The sequence below is a fragment of the Mobula hypostoma genome, chromosome 2 (genome assembly GCF_963921235.1).
Source record: "Mobula hypostoma chromosome 2, sMobHyp1.1, whole genome shotgun sequence".
NCBI classification, from domain to species: Eukaryota; Metazoa; Chordata; class Chondrichthyes; order Myliobatiformes; family Myliobatidae; genus Mobula; species Mobula hypostoma.
Window position 1 is genome coordinate 72,651,753 of NC_086098.1, and position 22,028 is coordinate 72,673,780.

General features: G+C 42.3%; 1 protein-coding gene across 2 annotated transcripts in view; it reads left to right on the forward strand.

The window, feature by feature from the left end:
• Positions 1 to 2,341: 2,341 nt before the first annotated feature.
• fbxo25 (F-box protein 25) overlaps positions 2,342 to 22,028 on the forward strand; it is a 76,119-nt gene continuing 56,432 nt past the window's right edge. For both annotated transcript variants that reach the window (XM_063038639.1, XM_063038641.1), the window contains exon 1: positions 2,342 to 2,621. In XM_063038639.1, the coding sequence (XP_062894709.1) occupies positions 2,497 to 2,621 (125 nt within the window). In that variant the 5' untranslated portion in view covers positions 2,342 to 2,496. The remainder of the gene's footprint in view (positions 2,622 to 22,028) is intronic.

Here is a 22,028-nt window from a genome sequence, read left to right on the forward strand (position 1 = left end):
CCTACTGAAATTATTAATGCACAGGCTTAGAAATGCTTTTGCATATCAATTTTTATATTTATGTAGAAGGGAGACTATACTTACGGGAACTTCAATTGAAAACCATACTGTTGGCGGAATCAGCAGGCCAAGTATCAACTGAGGAGGCAAAGGGACGGTTGAAATTTCAGGGCACAGCCCTGCATCAGGAATGAGAGTGTAGAGAATCTATTCCTATAATGAATAGATTTATAGAATTCTAGTCAGTACAGTCAAATTTCTCCATGGCTGTCACAACAGTTACTCACTGCACATTGTACCCTAAGAGGAGGTCCAGTACTGAACCCTCCACGTATATACATTTATTGACTCAGGAAATATTCCTGGATACAGTTCACAAATTACATCCATCTGGGTCCTGAACACTGTAGGTTCTCCAATCAATACAGGGAAATTAAACTCTCCCACAAATACAGCCCTATTATTCATACAACTATGAGCAATTATTCAACAAACCTGCTCCTCAACTCCCCGTTGACAATTGGGAGCCTAGAGTGACCCTTCCCTTCTTTTTTCTAAGTTCTACCCATGTGGCCTCAGTGAATGATCCCTCAAAAGTTTAATTTCAAAGTACTGCTGATATGTCCTCCCTTATCAACGAGGCGACACTCCCTCCTTGCTAAGTTGTACCTCTCTCATGCTCATCGCATCTATAACAGGGAATATTAGGCAATCGGTCTAGTGGTTTTCTCAGCCACATTTCCAATATGGCTATAGCATCCCAGGAATGGGCATGATTAGTCAAATGGTTTTCTTTTTTGGAATATGTTTTTATGTTATCTCCTAACCAATTACTTAATTTCTTTGGAGACATCAGAGATTGAAGATGCTGGAATTCATTTGCATTTCTTCTCACCTGGCCTACCCTTTCTATCCCTTCCCATGGCTGCCTTCCTTTCATAGTTCTGTCTTTATCTCTACTTTCCACACCCCCTCTCCTTTTCTACCTCCCCTCACAAAGTCCCAGCACTGTCCTACTCTATCTGCTCATAGGTTTTTTTCTCTGTTTCCACTTGTCCCACCAGACTGGTCTTTCAGCCCTCTCCCCCTCTATCACTTGGGCCAATGTACCCTTCACCACCTACCTCACCTAGTTAATGCACTTTAAAATCTCCACCCTCTCAATCTGAACAGCAGCATGTGCAAGCCCACCATCCCTTTTCTGAAGTTGCTGACCAGCTCTTTTGTTTAGTTGGCATTGAGGGAACGATTGCTGTCATGATACCATGCCACTAAGCTCTCTCTCTCCTTCCTGTACTCACCATTATCCAGAGTGCAGCCTCAGTTGGAATTAGAACAGACTCTTACCATGGATTCAGTTGCATAGGGAGGCATTGATTCCCAGGTCTGGAATTTGATGATGAGTTTGCTTGTAATAATAGTATTGAAGGCAGAACAGTTTATTGTTTACTCCCCCCACATTTTTATTCTGGCATCTTCCCCCTTCCTTTCCATTCTGAAGAAGTGTCTCAGTCTGTAACGCTGAATATTTATTCCTTTCCATAGATGCTACCTGACCTGCTGCGTTCCTCCAGCATTTTATGTGTGTTGCTTTGGATTTCCAACATCTGCAGCCTTTCTCCTACTTACAGTTTATTGTTTATTGATTAATTTTCTGCTTCAACTTTCCCTAGTTCCTGCCTAATACTCTTGTAACTTGTCCTGCTCCAATTTAATGCTCTCCTGCAAAATCCATACCTGAGTCTATTTTAAAACTTAGGGAGCTCTGATCATTGTACCCTAAATGTTCTCCCTCTGAAAGTTCAGTCACCTGGCCACCCAGTACTAGGCCCTCTATTGTTTTCAACACGTTGATTTAAGAATCCCTCAAAGGTGCATCTAACCCCATCTAAACTTTTAGCAGTAAGGAGTCTTTATGAAGGAATTCGAACTCACCCACTACAACAAACATGTTTTTCACACCTTTCCTTTATCTGCAATTTAGTGTCCCGGTAGTTGCCGCAAATTCTACAGTATAATCTCTTTTTTACATCTTTGATACTTTCAGTCAAACTGTTTATTAGAACAGGAAATATATTTCTTTATGAGATATAATGATTTCTTCTCACAAGGCTGTTTCTCAGTTACACACAGAAAAAAAAAACACCGTACTATTAGATGAACCCGCAACTGGATAGTTTTGGGGAACAAACACATAAGGAAGGGGGAAAAGCACTCGCGTCTTCTTGACGATTGACGTTAAAATGGACCAGTGAAAGCCCTAGACATTCCGGAATAAAGAGGAGGAGCTCACTTTTCATTGGTTTCGAGTGGCTAAATGGGGGTTGGGGTGGAACTACCGCAGCGCTTCTGTCAACAAAGGCAGTGCGGAAGGTCGGGGTTGCTTGTGAAGGAACGTCGCTTGTCAGTTGTGATGTAAACATTCGAGCTGTTTGTTGGAATCACAACGGAATAAAAGCACAGTCGGAGGTGGTTGGAGTCTCTTCTGAGCTAAGGATGCCGTTCTTGGGACAGGATTGGCGCTCCCCGGGAGGGTGTTGGGTGAAATCCGAGGAAGGGTGGAAACGCTCGCAGTTTTACCGGGAAGTGGATAGTCACGGGGAAAAGCAGGTGTGCACACGGTAGGTACTCTTTGCATCCCTCCCGTCGAAACGCCAGCGAGCACAGGTTCGAGTTAGCGGTTTCGATTGTGTTGTGCTTTTGCATTTTGGGGGGTGGGGGTTGCATCTACACAGCATCCTTCCCCAAATACGTCCTCCTGGCTGCCTGAAGTCCCACTTTGCAGCCAGTGCGGGACAGTGAATGGGTGGTCAACGCTACCTCGCGGGAATATACTGTTAAAGGCAAGGTCCCTTGAAGTACAGCGGGATTATTTATTGAAAGGGAATTGTATTGCTGAGGCTATGCGGAGGTTTAGTGACGTGGCGTAGATTTGACTGTTTTTACCCAAATGGATGAATTTGCCACCGAGTTGGGATACAGGATGCTAATTCTTGGGATGAGATGAAGAGGTGAAGAGCTAAATGAAGCTTTCCTTGTACTCCTAGTCATGTCGTACAACACGAACAGAGTTCATATCTGTAGTGACCATCAAGTGATCCAATTTGCCAGCTGGTTTGTGCCCTGCCATCACCCACTATCCATCAAGCAGTGTGTTTCAATTGCCTTCTGGTATGTGTGTGTGGGGTTGGGTTGGTGTGGAGGGTAAAGTTGTCTTGTATATTGGTTTAAGTTGCCTACTGGGCAGTGAGGATTGGATTGGAAAGTGCCCACAGAGGAGATGTCTTTTGGATGATGCAAAGAAAACCAAAATTATAAAAAAACAGAAAAAAGTACATGATAATTGTGAACTCCTTATCCAAATAAAAATAAAATTTAAAGAAAAAAGAAAAAACAGAAAAATTGATAACATTAGGCAGGTTACATGGAATAATATTTATCCCCTGATATCACTTAAAGGAGATTAACTTATTTTATGGTAGGAGATCAATATTTTTTTAAAAAGTTCTTCTAAAACCAAACAAGCAAAAGATAAATTTAATGGACAAGACCAAGTAGAATAGACAGGGAAAGTATAGGAGGAAATGATTGTTTAAAGAACAGAAAACAAGTTGCCATCCAGTAAAATACTGTATATGGATCAATATAAAGTGGAAGCAGTTTCACCCTCTGGGTAATAATTCGTCGAAAGCTGGCTATTTTGTTTAAGGTCACCATTATTTATTCACAGGGCATCCTGTTAAGTAAGATACTTAGAGTAATGTTGAAATGGCAGCAATATAGAAATGACTTTATAGTCAACCATTATTTTTAAGGTTGTTAACATTTTCTGGGCCCATTTATGCTATTTTTATAAATCACAGCACTATCAGATGTAGATAACCATTGGAAGTTTGGATAATTAACCCATGTTAAATTTGTTGTTCCTTCTTGAAAATCTTGTGGTGCAGAAATATGGAATTTTGATGCAAGATATGGTGAAAAATATTGTTTGGTGCCATCCAAGCAGATTGTTCCATTTATACATACATACATTAACATCATAGGAAAAGGAACTGCAATAACAGATTGCAGAATATGGTGTTACAGTTGGAGTGAAAGTGTGGTGCTGGTAGTCAGAATGGTGCAAGGGTCATGACGTGGCAGAATGAGAGATCAGGAGTTCTTTATCATACACGAGGTAAATAGGTTTTTTATTGTCACGTGTTCTGAGGTACAGTGAAAAACTGGTCTTGCATGGGTGTCAGATCTCTTGGTGGTTAAGCGGTTCGGAGACAGTGACCACAACTCCCTGACCTTTACCATAGCTATGAAAGAGCTAGGAACTGATGGTGTGGGAAAGTGTTTAATTGGATGAGGAGGCATTATGATGCTATTAGGCAGGAGCATAAGTTGGGACCAGATGTACTCTGGGAAATGCAATGTGGAAATGTGGAAGTTAGGATAGTTTTGTCTCACTAACACAGGGAAAGAATGGTGGAGTAAAGGAACCATGGTTGCACGAGATGTAGAACATCCAGTCAAGAGGAAGAAAAAAACTTGCTTTGGGTTTAGGAATCAAGGATCAGACAAGGGTCCTGAGAGTTACAAGATAGCCAGGAAGGAGCTTAAGAATGGATCAGAGAGCTAGAAGAGGGCAGGAGAAGACCTTAGTGAGTGGGATTAAGGAAAACCCCCAAGCTGATCTACATGTATATGAAGAACAGGAGGATGACCAGCCTAAGGAAGGGACCACTCAGGGTTAGAAGAGGAAACATGCCTGAAGTCAAAGGCGGAAAGGAAAATCCATAATGAATACTTAAGTATTCCCCAGTGAGAGGGCCCTTGGCACTTATGAGGAAAATGCAAAACATTTGACTGTGCAAGAACATCTTGACATTAAGAAAAGGGATGTGCTGGAACTATTGAAAAACATTAAGATAGATAATTCCTTGGGACTAGATGGGATATGCCCCAGGTTACTATGGGAAGAGAAGGTAAAGATTGATGCTCCTTTGCATTCTCATTGGCCACAGGAATAGTACCAGATGATTGGAGGGTGACAAATTTATATTATTTTTCTCAGGAAAGGGAGTAGACATAACCCTGGATTAATAGACCACTGAGTCTTGCATCAATGTTGGAAAATTATTGGAGAAGATTATTAGAGACAGGATTTGTGAGCACTTGAAGAACTATAGCTGATTAGGGCTAGTCAGCATGGTTTTAATGACGGACAAGTCATTCTTCATGAGCCTAATTGAATTCTTAGAAGACCTGACAAAGCACATTGATGAAGGTAAAGCAGTGAAGCTGTTGTGAATGGATTTTGTAAGATGTTTGATAAAATTCCTTGTGGTAGGTTCATTCAAAAAGCATGGGATCCAGGAAAACGGCTGAATGGTTTCAGAATTGTTTTGCCCATAGAGGCAGAGTGTGGTTGCAGATGGGGTGTATTCTGCCTGGAGGTCAGGGACTAATGGAGTTCTGCAGAGACCTCTGTTCTTTGTGATTTTTATGAATGAGGGATGAGGAGGTGGCAGAGTTGGCTAGTAAGTTTGCAGATGGGCTGGAGGTTGGTAGAGTTGTGCATACTACAGAATATGGTCATAGGTTACAACGGGATACTGACGGGATGCAGGGTTGGGCTGAGAATTGGCAGATGAAGTTCAACCTGGAAAAATGTGAAGTGATTCACTTTGTAAGGACAAATTTGAAGGCAGAATACAGAGTTAGTGGAAGGATAGGGGCACCACACAGTGGCCATTAGTCAGAGGGTTGAGTCACAGCGTCATAGAACATTATAGCACATAAACAGGCCCTTTGGCCCATATAGTTAGTGCTGAGCAGTTTATTTGCCTAGTCTCATAGACATGCACCTGGACCAGAGACATTCATTCCCATCTCATCCATGTACCTATTGAAATTTCACTTCAGTATTGAAATCAAATCTGCAAAAAACACTTACACTGGCAACTTGTTCCACACCCTTTCCACCCTCTGACTGAAGAAGTTCCCCTCAAGCTCCCCTTAATCATTTCACCTTTCACCCTTAACCCATGACCTCTAGTTTGTAGTCTCACCCAACCTCAGTGAAAAAAGCTTGCTTGCATTTACCCTATCTATCGCCCTCATAATTTTGTATACCTCTATCAAATCTCCCCTTAATCTTCTAAAGTCTAGGGAATAAAGTTCTAACCTATTCAGTCTCTCCCTATAATTCAGGTGTCAAGTCTCAGCTGGATATTTGTAAATTTTTTCTGCAGTCTTTCAATTTTCTTTACCTCTTTCCCCTGATATATTTGCATCAACCTGGCATGGCCTTCCACAGACACACACCACTCTGTACAAAGAAATTACCTCTGATTTCCCCCTCCCCTTTACTTTCCCCCAATCACCTTAAAATTATGCAGCCTTGTGTTAGCCACTTCTGCCCTGGGAAAAAGTCTCTGGCTATTTAATCGATCTGTGTCTCTTATCATCTTGTATAACTTTATCAAGTAACCTCTCATTCTCCTTCATTCAAAAAAGAAAAGCTCTAGCTCATTCAGTCTATACTTATCAGAGTTGCTCCAGCAAGTTGATAAATCTTCTCTGCACACTCTCAAAAGCTTCCACATCATTACCAAACATTAGGCATCTGTAACTGAGCACAATTTCCAAGTGTGGTTTAACCATGGTTTTATAGAACTGCAATATTATCTTGGGATCTTAAGTTGAGTAGAGGAGACAGATTTTAAATGAAGTGAGCGTGGGCAATCTGAACATTTTGCACGCCACAGATTCCAAGGAGACATGGGATTGTGCATAATTATGCACTTGGTAAGATCCAATAAAAAAAAGTTAGATTTAAGCAGAGTGGCCACTTTGGGAGCAACCATTGTGTGAGTGGATCAGTGTTAGAGTGGGGAGTTGAAACTTTGGCTCATTGAGGCTTCAGCGAGGAGAGGCGTAGACCAGAGGTAGAATTTTTTTGTTATTTATTTATTCTTTCTTTCTTAATGCACATTTAGAGTAGTGGGGATGCCAGGCAGGGGAGTGGAATGCTTCTCTTGCAGGATATGGGAAAGCTGGGAGACCTCTAGTATCCTTGACAACTACATCTGCAAGAAGCGCATTTAACTGCAGCTTCTGACGGACCGTGTTAAGGAGTTAAAGTTGGAATTGGATAAACTTAAGATCATTCAGGAGGTTGAGAGGTTGATAGACAGAACATACAGGGAGGTAGTTACACCCAAGGTGCAGGACACAGGTAATGGGATGACTGTTACGAGAAGGAAAGGGGATAAGCAGTTAGTGCAGAGTACCCCTGTGGCCATTCGCTCAACAGGATACTGTTGGGGAAGGGGGGGGAGGGGAATGACCTAGCAGAGGAAAGCCACAGCAATCAGATGTCTGGCTCTGTGGTTTAGAAGGGATGGGGGGAGGGAGAAAATGAGAGCTGTAGTAATAGGGGATTTGTTGGTAGGGGAACATTAAGGAGGTTCTGTGGTTGAGAACAAGATTTCCAGATGAACAAGATGGTATGTTGCCTCCTGGGTGCCGGGGTGAGGAACATCTCAGACTGAGTCCATAGCATTCTTAAGTGGGAGGGCGTGCCGCCAGAGGTTGTGGTCCTTATCGGTACCAATGACACAGGCAGGAAGAGTGACAAGGTCCTGCATAGGGAGTTCAGGGAGTTGTGTACTAAGTTAAAGAACAGGACTTTCAGGGTTGTGATCTCAGGATTGCTACCTGTGCCATGCGCGGGTGAGGCCAGAAATGGGAAGATGGATATAAAGAATGTACAGGAGGGAAGTTTCAGATTTTGGTTTCACTGAGCTCCCTTCTAGGCAAGGTGTGATCTGTATAGAAGGGACTGTTTGCACCTGAACAAGAGGGGTACTAATATCCTAGAGGATAGGTTTGATAGTGCTGCATAGGGGTGCATGTGGGGTGGGAGTTAAGCATAAGAGCTTAAGAACATAATGAATAAGAATGGGAGTAGGCCATCTGGCCCATCAAGCCTCCTCCACCATTCAATAAGATCATGGCTGATCTGGCCATGGACTCATCTCCACTTACCTGCCCTTTCCCCATAACCTGTAATTCCCCTACTGTGCAAAAATCTATCCAACCTTGTCTTCAATATACTTACTGAGGTAGCCTCCACTACTTTATCCTGGTTAGTCCTGACGAAGGGTCTCGGCCCGAAACGTCAACTGTGCCTCTTCCTAGAGATGCTGCCTGGCTTGCTGCGTTCACCAGCAACTTTGATGTGTGTTGCTTGAAATTCCAGCATCTGCAGATTTCTTTGTGTGTGTGTTTTTAAACTCCACTGCTTCATTGGGCAGAGAATTCCACAGGTTCACCACTCTCTGGGAAAAGCAGTTCCTCCTGATCTCCATCATAGATCTATTCCCCTGATTCTTGAGGCGATGTCCCCTAGTTCTAGCCTCACCTGCCAGTGGAAACAACTTTCTTGCCTCTGTCTTATCTATCCCTTTCATAATTTTATATGTTTCTATAAGATCTCCTCTCATTCTTCTGAATTCCAGCGAGTACAGTCCCAGGCAACTCAATCTCTCCTTAAAGTCTAATCACCTCATCTCTGGAATCAACCTGCTAAACCTCCTCTGCACTGCCTTCAAAGCCAGTATATCCTCCTTCAAGTAAGGAGACCAGAACTACACGTAGTACTCTAGGTGTGGCCTCACCGGTACTCTGTACGGTTGTAGCATAACCTCCCTACTCTTAAGTTCAGTCCCTCCAGCGATGAAGGCCAATATCCCATTTGGCCTCTTGATAGCCTGCTGCACCTACAAATCAACCTTTTCTGATTCATGCATAAGCACTCCCAAGTCCCTCTGTACAGTAGTATGCTGCAATTTTTTTTACGAATTAAATAATAATCTGCTCTTTCATTTTTCCTTCCAAAGTAATGACCTCACATTTACCAACATTGTACTCCATCTGCCAGAGCCTTGTACACTGACTTAGCCTATCTATAGCTCTCTGCAGACTTTCTATATCTTCTGCACAATTTGCTTTTCCACTGACTTTAGTATCATCAGCAAACTTAAATACACTGCACTCGGTCCCCTCTTCCTGATCATCAACGTACATCATGAACAGTTGCGGGCCCAGTACCAACCCTGCGGTACACCGCTCACCACTGATTGCCAACTAGAATAACACCCGTGTATCCCAACTTACTGTTTTCTATTACTTAACGAATCCTTTATCCATGCTAATACATCACCCCCAACTCTATGCATCCTTATCTTATGGATGTCTTTTATATGGCACCTTATCAAATGCCTTCCAGAAATCCAAGTAAATAATGTCTATGTGTTCCTGTCTATCCACTGCGCTCATTATATCCTCAAAGAACTCCAGTAAGTTTGTCAAACAGGACTTGTTTTTGCTGAATCCATGCCTGAAGGATACATTTCTTTCCAGATGCCTTGCTATTTCTTCTTTAATGATAGCGAAACACCCTGGTTCGCTTGGCTGCGTAAGTCTAGGGAAGACAACCTCCAGGCCAAACTTGTGAGATTGAGGTGTGCTCAATCCCACCCCAGACCCCGGTTTGTGTGGATGCTGTGTCATTTGCTACCCTGTTACAAATTAATGGCACTAAATGACAGACAGTACACTGCATACGATTAAGGGAATTATATTTATGAATCTTAACTGAAGGGTTAGTAAAGAATAACAAAAAGAAAAGCACACATTCTAATTAAACAGTCAAATGTGTACAAGTTGCAGATCATCTTGAACTTCTCAGTCACTCACACACTGGGCCCTTGGTCAACGTGAAAGCACACACCCCTTCCGAACGTCGCTTGCAATCCATCTCGAATAAATGGGTCTCCCACCAGATCGTATGCTACAACCTGTTCTCCCCAGCTTCTTCTCTCTTCATCACCATTTAAACCAAAAACTCCAAGCCCAACCTTAGTGTCCCTCATCAGAGAAACTTCCCCTTAATCTGACCATCCTAATTGGATGGCACACATTTCTCCTCTCTTATCTTCAACGGTAACCCAAACAAGCATGAAAACTGAACAGCCTGCTCTTACAGAGCTGCCAAAATGAAATACATGCAGCATAAAAATATGAACCATGGCATTACAACAGCTTGAAGCACTTTCCCAACTACAGATGTTAAACTAACTGGCCTATAGTTACTTGCTTTTTGCCTACATCCTTTTTTTGAACAGTGATGTGACATTCGCCTTCCTCTAATCCACCGGGACCTGCCCAGAGTCCAGAGAATTTTGGTAAATTATCACCAAAGCATCTTATATAATTTCTTTATACAGAGCGTTGTGGGGGAGTGGAAGGCCATGCTAGGGGTGGTGGTAGATGTAGATATATCAGGGGCTTTTAAGAAACTTTTAGATACCCACATGGATGACAGTACATGGAGGGCTATGTAGGAGGGAATGGTTAGATTGATCATAGAGTCGGTTAAAGGGTTGGTACAACATCGTGGGTTGAAGGACCTGTACTGTGCTGTTATGTTTTATGCTGTTTATACAGTTCAATTCATTACAAGAGTGCTTTGAGATAGTACAAGGTAAAAGAATAACAATGAAGAATAAAATATTACAGTAAGGAGAAAGTCCAGTGAGTGCAGCTCAGCAGTAACTAATTCTCTATCCAGCACAGCATAGGCATTTTGAGCCACACTGCCCAGCAACCCCAATTTGACCCTAACCGTCGGACAATTTGCCATTACCAGTTAACCTACCCAGTACGTCTTTTGGACTGTGGGAGTAAACCTGAGGACTCAGAGAAAACCCACGCATCCCACAAGAAGGACTACAGAGACGCCTTACAGAGGATGCTGGGATTAAACTTTGAACTCTGACATGCTGAGCTATGTAATAGTGTTGCGCTAACCGCTACGCTTCTGTGGTGCAATATCACATTGAGGTAGATTGTGAGGTCAAGAATCCAACTTATCGTCCATTCAGGAGTCTTAGAACAGCAGGACAGAAGCTGTCCTTGAGTTGGTGGGACAAGTTCTCAAGGAATATTTATCACCAGGTGAGAGAATGACTGGAGTAGGAGAGGTACTGTATTTGTTTTTGTTGGCTACTTTCCCCATCAGTGGGAAGTGTAGACAGAATAAACAGAGGGAGGTTAGCTTTGGTGTTGAACTGAGCTGTATCTAGAAATTTCTTGTCTTCTTCCGCACAGCAGTTGTCATACCAAGATCTGTTGCTTCCAGATAGGGTGTTTTCTCTGTTGCAACCTGCTTTAAAAAAAAAATGGGGATGTGCTGAATTTTCTTGGACTTCTGAGGAAGTAGGAGTGCTGATGTGGTTTATCAGCCATACGGTCTATATAGCTGGACCAGGAAAAGTTATTGTTGATATTTATACCTAGGAACTTAAAGCTCTCAATTACCTCCACCTCAGCACCAATGATATAGAAAGGGTTTGTACTCTGCTGCACTTTCTGAAGTCCATGACCAGCTCATTTGTTTAGCTGGCGTTGAGGAAGAGGTGGTTGTCTTCACACCATGCCAATACATTCTGTATTTCCTGTCTTTACTCTGTCACATTGTAGTTTCAGTTCAGTTCGTCATAAGCTTATAAATAGAGTTCTGGAAGACTCTGTCCACACATACATGAGTGTATGGGTGTACAGTGAAGGGCTGAGGGTGCAGCCTTGAGGGGCAGCAGTGTTGCGAATAATCACGGCTGTGGAGCCTATTCTTAATGATTGTGAACACTCACAACACGCTGGAGGAACTCAGCAGGTCGGGCAGTATCCGTGGAAACAATCAGTCAACGTTTCCGGCCGGAACCTTTCGTCAGGACTGTAGAGGGAAGGGGCAGAGGCCCTATAAAGAAGGTGGGGGGATGGTGGGAAGGAGAAGGCTGGTAGGTTCCAGGTGAAAAACCAATAAGGGGAAAGAGGTCAAGCACCTCCGCTCCATCCGCCACAACAGGCAGGATCTCCCGGTAGCCACCCACTTCAGCTCTGCTTCCCATTCCCATTTGGGTATATCCATACATGGTCTCCTCTACTGCCATGATGAGGCTAAATTCAGGTTGGAGGAGCAACACCTCATATACCGTCTAGGTAGTCTCCAGCCCCTTGGTATGAACATAGAATTCTCCAACTTCCCGTAATTCCGTCCCCCTCCCTTCCCCTATCTCTATTTCACTCTGCCCCCTCCCCCAGCTGCCTATCACCTCCCTCATAGTTCCACCTCCTTCTACTCCCTATTGTGTTTTCCCCTATTCCTTCTTCACCTTTCCTGCCTATCTCCTCCCTGCTTCGCCCCCCCCACCCCTTTATCTTTCCCCTTACTGGTTTTTCACCTGGAACCTACCAGCCTTCTCCTTCCCACCCTCCCCCCACCTTCTTTATAGGGCCTCTGCCCCTTCCCTCTTCAGTCCTGACAAAGGGTTCTGGCCCGAAACGTTGACAGATCGTTTACACGGATGCTGCCTGACCTGCTGAGTTCCTCCAGTGTGTTGTGAGTGTTGCTTTGACCCCAGCATCTGCAGAGTATTTTGTGTCTTAATGATTGTGGTCTGTTGGTCAGTAAGTTAAGGATCCACGTGCAGAGTCCTATATATAGGAGTTTGGAGATGAGTTCATTTGAACTTGTGGTATAGAAAGTAGAGTTACAGTCAATAAACAGGAGTTTCATGAGCCCACCATCAACATTATCATCGCATTTTCTGCTTTCTGCAGGGATCACTCTCTTCATAATTGCTGATCAGCTCGTCCCTCCCCAGGCACTCTCCTCTAACCATAAAAGATACAATACCTGGCCTGAAAACTCCTTCCTCATCATCATCCCTTCCATAAGCCGCTCTAGTCTTTCACATCCAGCATCGTTCATTGCACTCGCTGCTCTGCTGTGGTCACCTCTACACTGGTGAGACAGGACACAAGTTGGTTGACTGCTTTGCCAAGCACATTCACCCTGCCTGCAGTTGATATGAGGATCTTGTGGTTGCCATTCATTTCAGCTCTCCTCCCATTCTAATACCGACACATCTGTCCTTCACCGAGATAAGGATAAATGCAGACTAAAGCAATAACACCTTATATTCTGCTTAGGTAGTCTATAAACTCATGGCACTAACAGTGAATTTTCCAACCAACAGTAACTGTACGCGCTCAGTCCATTTAATTATTTCTCCTCCTGATCTACTTGGCCTTCATTATCCAGTAAGACACAGGTGTAGAATCAGGCCACTTGGCACATTTGAGTCTGCTCCACGATTCCATAACGGTTTATTTATTATCCTTGTCAACTCCATTCCTCTGCCTTCTCCACATAATCTTCAACAACCTTTCTAGTCAAGAACCTAGCAACCTCCACTTTAAATATACCTAATGGCTTCACCTCCACAGCCGTCTGTGTCAATGAACTCCATAGATTCATCACCCTCTGGCTAAAGAAATTCCTCCTCATCTCTGTTCTAAAGAGATGTCCTTGTATTGTGTTGTGTCCTCTGGTCGTAGAGTTTCACATTGTAAGAAACATCTTCTCCATGCCTACTCTATCTAGGCCTTTCAATATTCGATAAGTTTCAATGAGACCCCCACTTGTTCTTTTAGACTCCATTGAGTCCAGGCCCAAACACATCAATGGGTCGTATATATAACCCTTTCATTCCTGGGATCGCTCTTCAAAACACTCTTTAAGGAAACCATGCTGACTTCGACCTATTTTATTCTGTGCCTCCCTAGTATCCTGAAACCTCATCTTTAATAATGGACTGCAATATCTTGCAAAGCACTGAATTCATATATAATTTTCCTATAATTTTCTGTAATTTTCTATCTTTTGCCTCCCTACCTCAGGTCTTACGGAGTGGGGTGGCATTTGCAATTTTCCAGTCTGCTAGAATCATTCCAGAATTTTGTGATTCTTGAAAGATCACTACTTATGCCTCCATAATTTCTTCATGCACAACTTTCAGAAGCCCTAGGTGTAGTCAGTCTCATCCAAGTGATATTCTTATTTTCAGAACTTTCAGCTTCCCAGCACCTTTCCTTAGTAATAGCAACTGCACTCACTTCTGTCCTAGCCTTTTCAAATTTCTGATATACTGCTGGTATCTTCCACAATAAAGACTGATGCAAAATACCTATTGAGTTCATCCACCACTACTTGGTCCCCTATTACTACCTCTTCAGTGTCATTTTCCAGCAGTTCAATATCCACTATTGCCTCTCTTGTACTTTTTATATATCTACCAAAAAGATTTTTCAGCCTCTTTTATATTATTGGCTAGCTTACCTTTATATTTCACCTTTTCTCTCCTTATTGCTTTTTAGTTGCCTTTTGTTGATATCTAAAAGCATCCCAATCCTGTAGCTTCCTACTAACATTTGCTATATTATGTACCCTGTCTTTTGATTTTTTGCTGTGATTGACTTCCCTTGTCAGGCACGGTTGCCACACCCTCACTTTCAAATACTTTTTTGGAATGAACCCATCCTGTGCTTTCTGAATTGCTCCCAGAAACTTCCGCCATTGCTACTCCGCCATTGTCCCTGCTAGTGTCCCCTTACAATCAGATTTGGCCAACTCTTCTCTCATGCCTCTGTAGTTCCGTTTACTACCTTGTTACATACCTCCTGGGTATCTTGTGACTGTCTTATGACCATGATGTAATTGAGTATCTTGTGGGCATGATGTAATGGTCTTGTGATGATGGGGTGATGTAATTTTCCCACCAGTGTGAGGTCATGAGATGACATGTTCTCAACAGGTATGTAACGGGAAACCCCTGTTGTTACACAGTTGATTCATTGTTTAATTCGTCAGTTACTCCGTTATGCTGCGTATTCATCTCTTGATGCAGTTTTGTTTTAAAGTAGAATTTTACTTTCTATTGTAAGTCTCGTATTGGAGAGTGAAGACCTTACTAAAGTAAGGGAACCTGAAGGATTGAGTAAAGTTGATGTCGTTTGGCAGTTTAATACAGGATCGACCTTTTTGAATCTTCGTTCAGAAATAGTGGCCTGCATCTGAGATAACCCCTGTAAGATCAGAAAGGTTTGTGCAGTGTTCATTCGCCGGGAAAAGGTCAGATCCTTTAAGCCGTTTTATTTCCTTCGTCGTGAACCCTTTGGACAGAATCAGCAGTAACGTCAGGTCTTCGAAGAAATCCGTTTCCAGAGAAGTCTCTCTTTATTGACTGTGTAAATCACATGGACTTTCAAATTTACCACTTTAAGAACTGTTCCAGAGTTGCCGTATAGCAGTTAACTTCCGGTTAAGTTAGTCGTTTGAATACTTTTTGCTATTGTTGAGCAGAGTTTAATAAAAGTTTATGGTTGTTTTTAAAACATGACTCAATTCTATATTTATTGTTGCTGGTCACGTGACACCCTGCAATACCAATGCATCTGATTATAGCTTCTCCATCTCAAACTGCAAGGTGAATTCTCTCATATTATGATCACTACATCTTAAAGGTTCCTTTACCTTAAGTTTGCTAATCAAATCTGGTTCATTATGCAAGACCCAATCCAGAATTACCTTTTCCCTTGTAGGCTCCACAACAAGCTCATCATCACAAGTCACAGGCCTCCAGCCAGAGAGTGGTTGTAGATGGTTGCCACTCTGACTGAAAGCCTATGATTAGTGGTGTACTGCAGGTACTGGTGCTGGGTCTGTTGTTGTTTGTCATCAGTATCAATGATCTGTATGATAATGTGGTAAACTGGATCAGCAAATTTGTGGATGACACCAAGACTTGGGGTGTAATGGACAGCGAGGAAGACTATCAAAACCTGCAGTGGGATTGGGACCAACTGGATAAATAGGCTAAAAAATGACAAGTTTAATAGTTGCATTTTAGAAGGATCAACCAGTGTAGGTTTTGTATGGTGACCATATAAAAGAGCGTGGTAGAACAGGGGGATTGGGCAATACATATCCATAGTCCCTTGCAAGTGATGTCATGGGTAGATGGGGTCATAAAGAAAGCTTTTGGTACATTGGCCTTCACAAACCAAAGTATTGAGTACAGGAGTTAGGATCTTATAATGAAATTGTATAAAACTTTGATGAAGCCTAATTTAGAGTATTGTGTGCAGTTTTGGTCACTTACCTACAGGAAAGATATCAGTAAGATTGAAACAGTGCAGAGAAAATTTACAAGGATGTTGCCAGGACTTGAGGAACTGAGTTATAGGGAAAAATTGAATAGGTTAGGAATTTATTCCTTAAAGCATAAGATTGAGGGGAGATTCAATTGAGATACAGTATGCAAAATTATGAGGGGTGTAGATAGAGTAAACACAATTAGATTTTTCTACTGAGGTTGGATGAGAACATGACTAGAGGTCATGGGTTAAGTGTGAAAGGTGAAATATTTATGGAAAACTTGAGGGGGATCTTCTTCACTCAGGGTTGGTGAGAATGTGGAACAAGCTGCCAGAGGAGGTAGTGGATGCGGGATCAATTTCAATATTTAAGAGAAAGTTAGATAGGTACATCGATGGGACGGATAACGAGCTCCTGGTGCAGGTCAATGGGACTGGGCAGATTAATGGTTCAGCATGGACTAGATGGGCCAAAAGGCCTGTTTCTGTGCTATTGTGTTCTGTTAATCTAACATGCTTTAAAAAGCCATCTAGTAGGCATTCTGCAAATTCCTTCTCTTGGGATCCAGCACAAACTTGATTTTTCCCAATCTATTTGCACATTGAAATCCCCTATGACCACATTAACATTGTCCTTTTTATATCGCTTTTCTTGCTCTCATTCTAATTTATATTTCACACCCTGGCTACTGTTTGGAGGCCTATATATAACTCCCATTAGGGTCTCTTTACCCTTGTAGTTTCTTAACTCCACCTAATGAGGATTTTATATCTGATCCTGTCTCACTTACTTCTAAAGATTTTATTTCATTTTTTACCAACAGAGCCATCCCACCTCCTCTGCCCACTTGCCTGACCTTTTAATTAAAATGTGTATCTTTGTGAGGTTCCACAAACACCAGATCCATTACAAACTATAACACTGTGTCATGGATTTCTTTACTTTTGCTGTGCCAATACTACTTAATGTAAGTTTACCAATTTACAGTGGATTCTGGTTAATTAAGGTAACTGTTCATTTGGGACAACTCTTAAATTGCAAAAACTAATCGAGCAAATAGCCAAGATTCTCTTTTCTTGGGATACCATGCTGCTTATTTGGGACTGGAGACTGTTGCTGAACAGTTTTTAAGCAGTGTCAGGTATGTGAACTTGTATAGCCTTAGACAGTACAGTGTGCTTAGATTGAACAGTTTAAAATAGCATCAGTTGCATGTGTTTGTATTAAAAGAACAGGGATTTTTGTCCGTGATAGTTTGTGAGAACTAAACAGTAAGGCAATTTAGAATTGTTTTGTTCACTGTAGTTTCAAGCACACAGGCTTAGAGATGCCAGAAACAGCCAGGAATGAAAATGAAACCATTTCACTTCAGCTAGGAATTACAAATAATTTGAAGGTATCGACAATCATCTTGAATGTTACAGTGAAGATGAAGGTTTGGAAAATGCAATCAAAAGTATTTTATGAAGGCAGTCTATTATCTGCACTAGGTGTCTGCGCTAATTTTATTCACTAACAGTCTATCAGACGAACACGGCAGCATATTGGTTGTCCGTCGTATCTGACAATGGCAGTGCAGGGGAGTTTTTAAAGTGGGGAAAGGTTGTTGCACTAGGATAGTTCCACTCTCTCAACCTCGGAAGTCCGGGTCTAGTGGTACAAGTAGTCATCACAAACTGGGGTTTTCCTTGGTCGCAGTGAATGACTATTCTCTGCCTTATCATGTTTGTCACTGTCCATGAAGCGTTGCAGAACTGCATTCTTGGTCTTTGGAGCTCACTGTTGATCTCATCTGCGTAGTCTGCAGGAGCTGACTTTGCATGCTAGGACAGGCCTGTCCCTGTTTCACCCATGTATGAGGCCTGCCAGCTACCCTCACCTGGTTCAGCCTGCCTGTTGAAGGGACATACTGTGATGTGGCTGCTGTCACATGCGAACAGCAACTTGGAGCCACAGGTGAGAGCTGCATGTCAGGTGGGGACCAAAGGTGAGTGGGCTGCTGCAAATTAGACCTGAGAAAACCCTTCACTAGAGGAGCCACTCCGGCTGAATGTTTCAGGGCAGAACACCAGCTGTTTACTCTTTTCTATAGATGCAGCCTGGTCTGCTGAGTTCCTCCAGCATTTTGTGTGGGTTGCTTTGGACTTCCAGCATCTGCAGATTTTCTTGTGTTTGTGAGGTGCTACACCTCCATGGACACTATGTACATGGCTGAGTATGGTGGATGAATTCCTCTGTCAATAGTTATTTGGAACTAATACACACTTCTTCAGTGCTGTGGTAGCATTCGTAGTGTTCTTCTGTATTTCATTTAAATACCTAATTTGTTACTCACTTAAACAGTAGTTTGTCTTCTAAAATGTTGAAATTATTTCCCTGAGACTTTGGCTAATTAGGGCAGCTGCTTAATTGGGCCAAAATGTACTGGTCCCAATGTGTCCTAATTAACCAGAATCTACTCTATTCACAAACCAGACTGATGCATTGTAATTTTAAGGTTCTTGTATTAAGATATAGAACAGAACAGTTTATCATAGCTCTTTGGCTCATAATGTTGTGCCAACCCTTCAATCTACTCCAAGATCAATCTACCTCTTCCCCCCCCCCCCACATACTCTTCCATTTTATATAGTTGGTGGTTGATCCCTTTTTTTGTCTCAGTTAATGGCTTTATAGTAATGGATGTTTAACAGCATTCAGTAGGACCAGTTACTTAAAAGATTAAACCATGCAAGAGCTGCTCTTCCTTTTTGGCTTTCTAAATGCATTGTTGAAGTTTCTTTTATTCTGCTATTTTCATTTTTTGGGGGGCGGATTTAGTCATCACTGCCAATATTTCTATTCTCTAACTTAATTTTAAGGTGTTGCTGGGTTAGTCTTTAATCACTGCAGTTCTTTATTGATGAAAACACTTTCAACATGCTTGAGGAAAGGATGTTCCTGGATTTGGATCCAGTGATAATGATGGAAAAGCAACACGTTTCCTATTTAGGATAGTGTCCCTCTGCATTTGTGCCCATGGCTTTCTTGATGATAGTGGTCACAGTTTGGGAGGTGCTGGCACGCTGGCCTGGTAGAGTAACGGGGTACATTTTGCAGATGATACATACTGCAGCCTTTGCTATGTTGGGGAAAATGAGCATATACGGTAGGGAGATTGATGGATGCTGATCAAGTGGGACTGCGTTTTTCTAAATGGCGCTGAGCATCTTGAGATGGTGGAGCTATACCCACCTAGACTATTGGAGAAAATTGATTTGTTGGACTGTGGAAAGGGTTTAATGTGAAGACTAGGTCACTTGCCACAGAGCCTTTGTTCTCTTCTAGTCATGCCTGTAGTTGTGTAGTGCTGTTCGGCTTTTGGTCAAAATACTGATAGACGAACCTCGTAGGGAAAAGTTATACCACTAGGAATGCTGTGACATAAAGGTGCTTAGAAAAACTCATGATAATCATGAAAAGTAAACTTAATTTTGTGAATCAGATGGTGATTGTTCAATTTTTTTGGTGTTTTTTAAAGACCATAAGATCATAATAAATAGGAGCAGAAGTAGGCCATTCGGCCCATCGAGTCTGCTCCACCATTCAATCATGGGCTAATCCAATTCTTCCAGTCATCCCCACGCCCCTGCATTCTCCCCATAACCTTTGATGCCCTGGCTTCATTCCTCTTCTCACCACCGACTCAACCTTGAGGTTAACCTTTAGGGTATCCTGCACAAGGACTCCCAAGTCCCTTTGCATCTCTGCATTTTGAATTCTCTCCCTATCTAAATAATAGTCTGCCCGTTTATTTCTTCTACCAAAGTGCATGACCATACACTTTTCAACATTGTATTTCATTTGCCACTTCTTTGCCCATTCCCCTAAACTATCTAAGTCTTTCTGTTTCTGCAACACTACCCGCTCCTCCACCTATCTTTGTATCATCGTCAAATTTAGCCACAAATCCATTAATCCCATAGTCCAAATCATTGATATACATCGTAAAAAGCAGCAGTCCCAACACTGACTCCTGTGGAACTCCACTGGCAACCGGCAGCAAGCCAGAATAGGATCCCTTTATTCCCACTCACCATTTTCTGCCAATGCTCCACCCATGCTAGTAACTCCCCAGTAATTCCATGGGCTCTTATCTTGCTAAGCAGCCTCATGTGTGGCACCTTGTCAAAGGCCTTCTGAAAATCCAAGTGCGCCACATCTACTGCATCTCCTTTGTCGACCCTGCTTGTAATTTCCTCAAAAAATTGCAGTAGGTTAGTCAGGCAGGATGTTCCTTTCAGGAAACCATGCTGGCTTTGGCCTATCTTATCATGTGCTTCCAGGTACCCTGTAATCTCATCCCTAACAATTGATTCCAACAACTTCCCAACCACTGATGTCAGGCTAACAAGTCTATAGTTTCCTTTCTGCTGCCTCCCACCCTTCTTAAATAGCGGAGTAACATTTGCAATTTTTCAGTCATCTCGTACCATGCCAGAATCTATCGATTCTTGAAAGATCATTGTTAATGCTTCCTCAATCTCTCCAGTACTAGTAATGTATTTCTCTTGCATTTCCGGAAGGCATTTTATTGCTGCTGTTTCAAAAGTTTTGGCAGAAGTGAAAAGCTTATGTTAAAACTTCATAAAAATCAGAGCATTGAGTACAGGAGTTGGGATGTTATGTTATGTTGAAGTTGTATAAGATGCTGATGAGACATAATTTAGAATATTGTATGCAGCTCTAGTCACTTACCTACAAGAAATATATCAGTAAGATTGAAACAGTGCTGAGAAAATTTACAGGAACTGAAGACCGGAGTTATAGGGAATGGTTGAATAGGTTAGTACTTTATTCCCTGGAGTGTAGAAGTGATTTGGTGGAGGTATACAAAATTATGAAAGGTATACATAGGGTAAATGCAAGGAAGGCTTTTTCCACTGAGGTTGGGTGAGACTAGAACTAGAGGGTATAGGTTAAGGGTGAAAGGTGAAATGTTTAAGGAGGCCATCTGTGGAAGCTTCTTCACTCAGACGATTGTGAGAGTGTGAAATGACCTGCCAGTGGAAGTGGGTTCAACTACAACTTCGAAAAGTGTTTTGTACATGAGTGTACAAGTGGGAAGTACATGAATGGGAGGGATATGGAGGGAAATGGTCCAAATGTGAGTCAATGGCACTTGGCAGAGTAACAGTTAAGCATGAACTAGATGGGCTGAAGGGCTCTTTTTAATGCTGTAGTGCTGTCTGACTCTGACTTATGGTTTAGCATGAAACATAATAGACAACCAGTTATGCCAATGAAAAGCATAAATGATTGTGTTGCCACAGAAACCATGCTCTGACCTCCAATTTTTTCAATTTAAGTAAGTGATTCTGAAGAGAGCTAAAGTATGGTTGCTAGTTTTTTTATATATTTGCTTGTAATATAAAGGAAGGCTCTCTGGCTTATCGCAAACAAGAGAAAATCTGCAGATGCTAAAAATCCAAGCACAAAATGCTGAAGGAACTCAACAAGCAAGGCAACATCTATGAAAAAGAGTACAGTCAATGTTTCAGGCTGAGATGGAGGGTCTTGACCCAAAACGTCAACTGTTTACTTTTTCCATAGATGCTGCCTGGCCCGCTGAATTCCTCCAGCATTTTGACACTATTTGGCCTGCTGGGTCCATATCAGCTCTCGGCGTAATCCCATTATCCTACCTATTTCCCTGTAATCTATTCTTTCAAACATGCTCATGACACAAGAGGTAATAAATTAAATCAACACATTTTTGGAATCTGTGGGGTGTGGTTGATGGGCATTGCAGACTTCCCTCTCGTGTTGAAACGGTGCAGGAGAATCATTTTCCCATCCTTTTAGGGGAAAATGAGCCTGGAGTGTCAGGACCATGACGAGCAATCCTAGAAAAAAATAACTTGAACATCATTCTGCTAGCACAGCTCAGCAAGTTGGTCATTGACATGCTGAGTTGGTGATGGTCAGT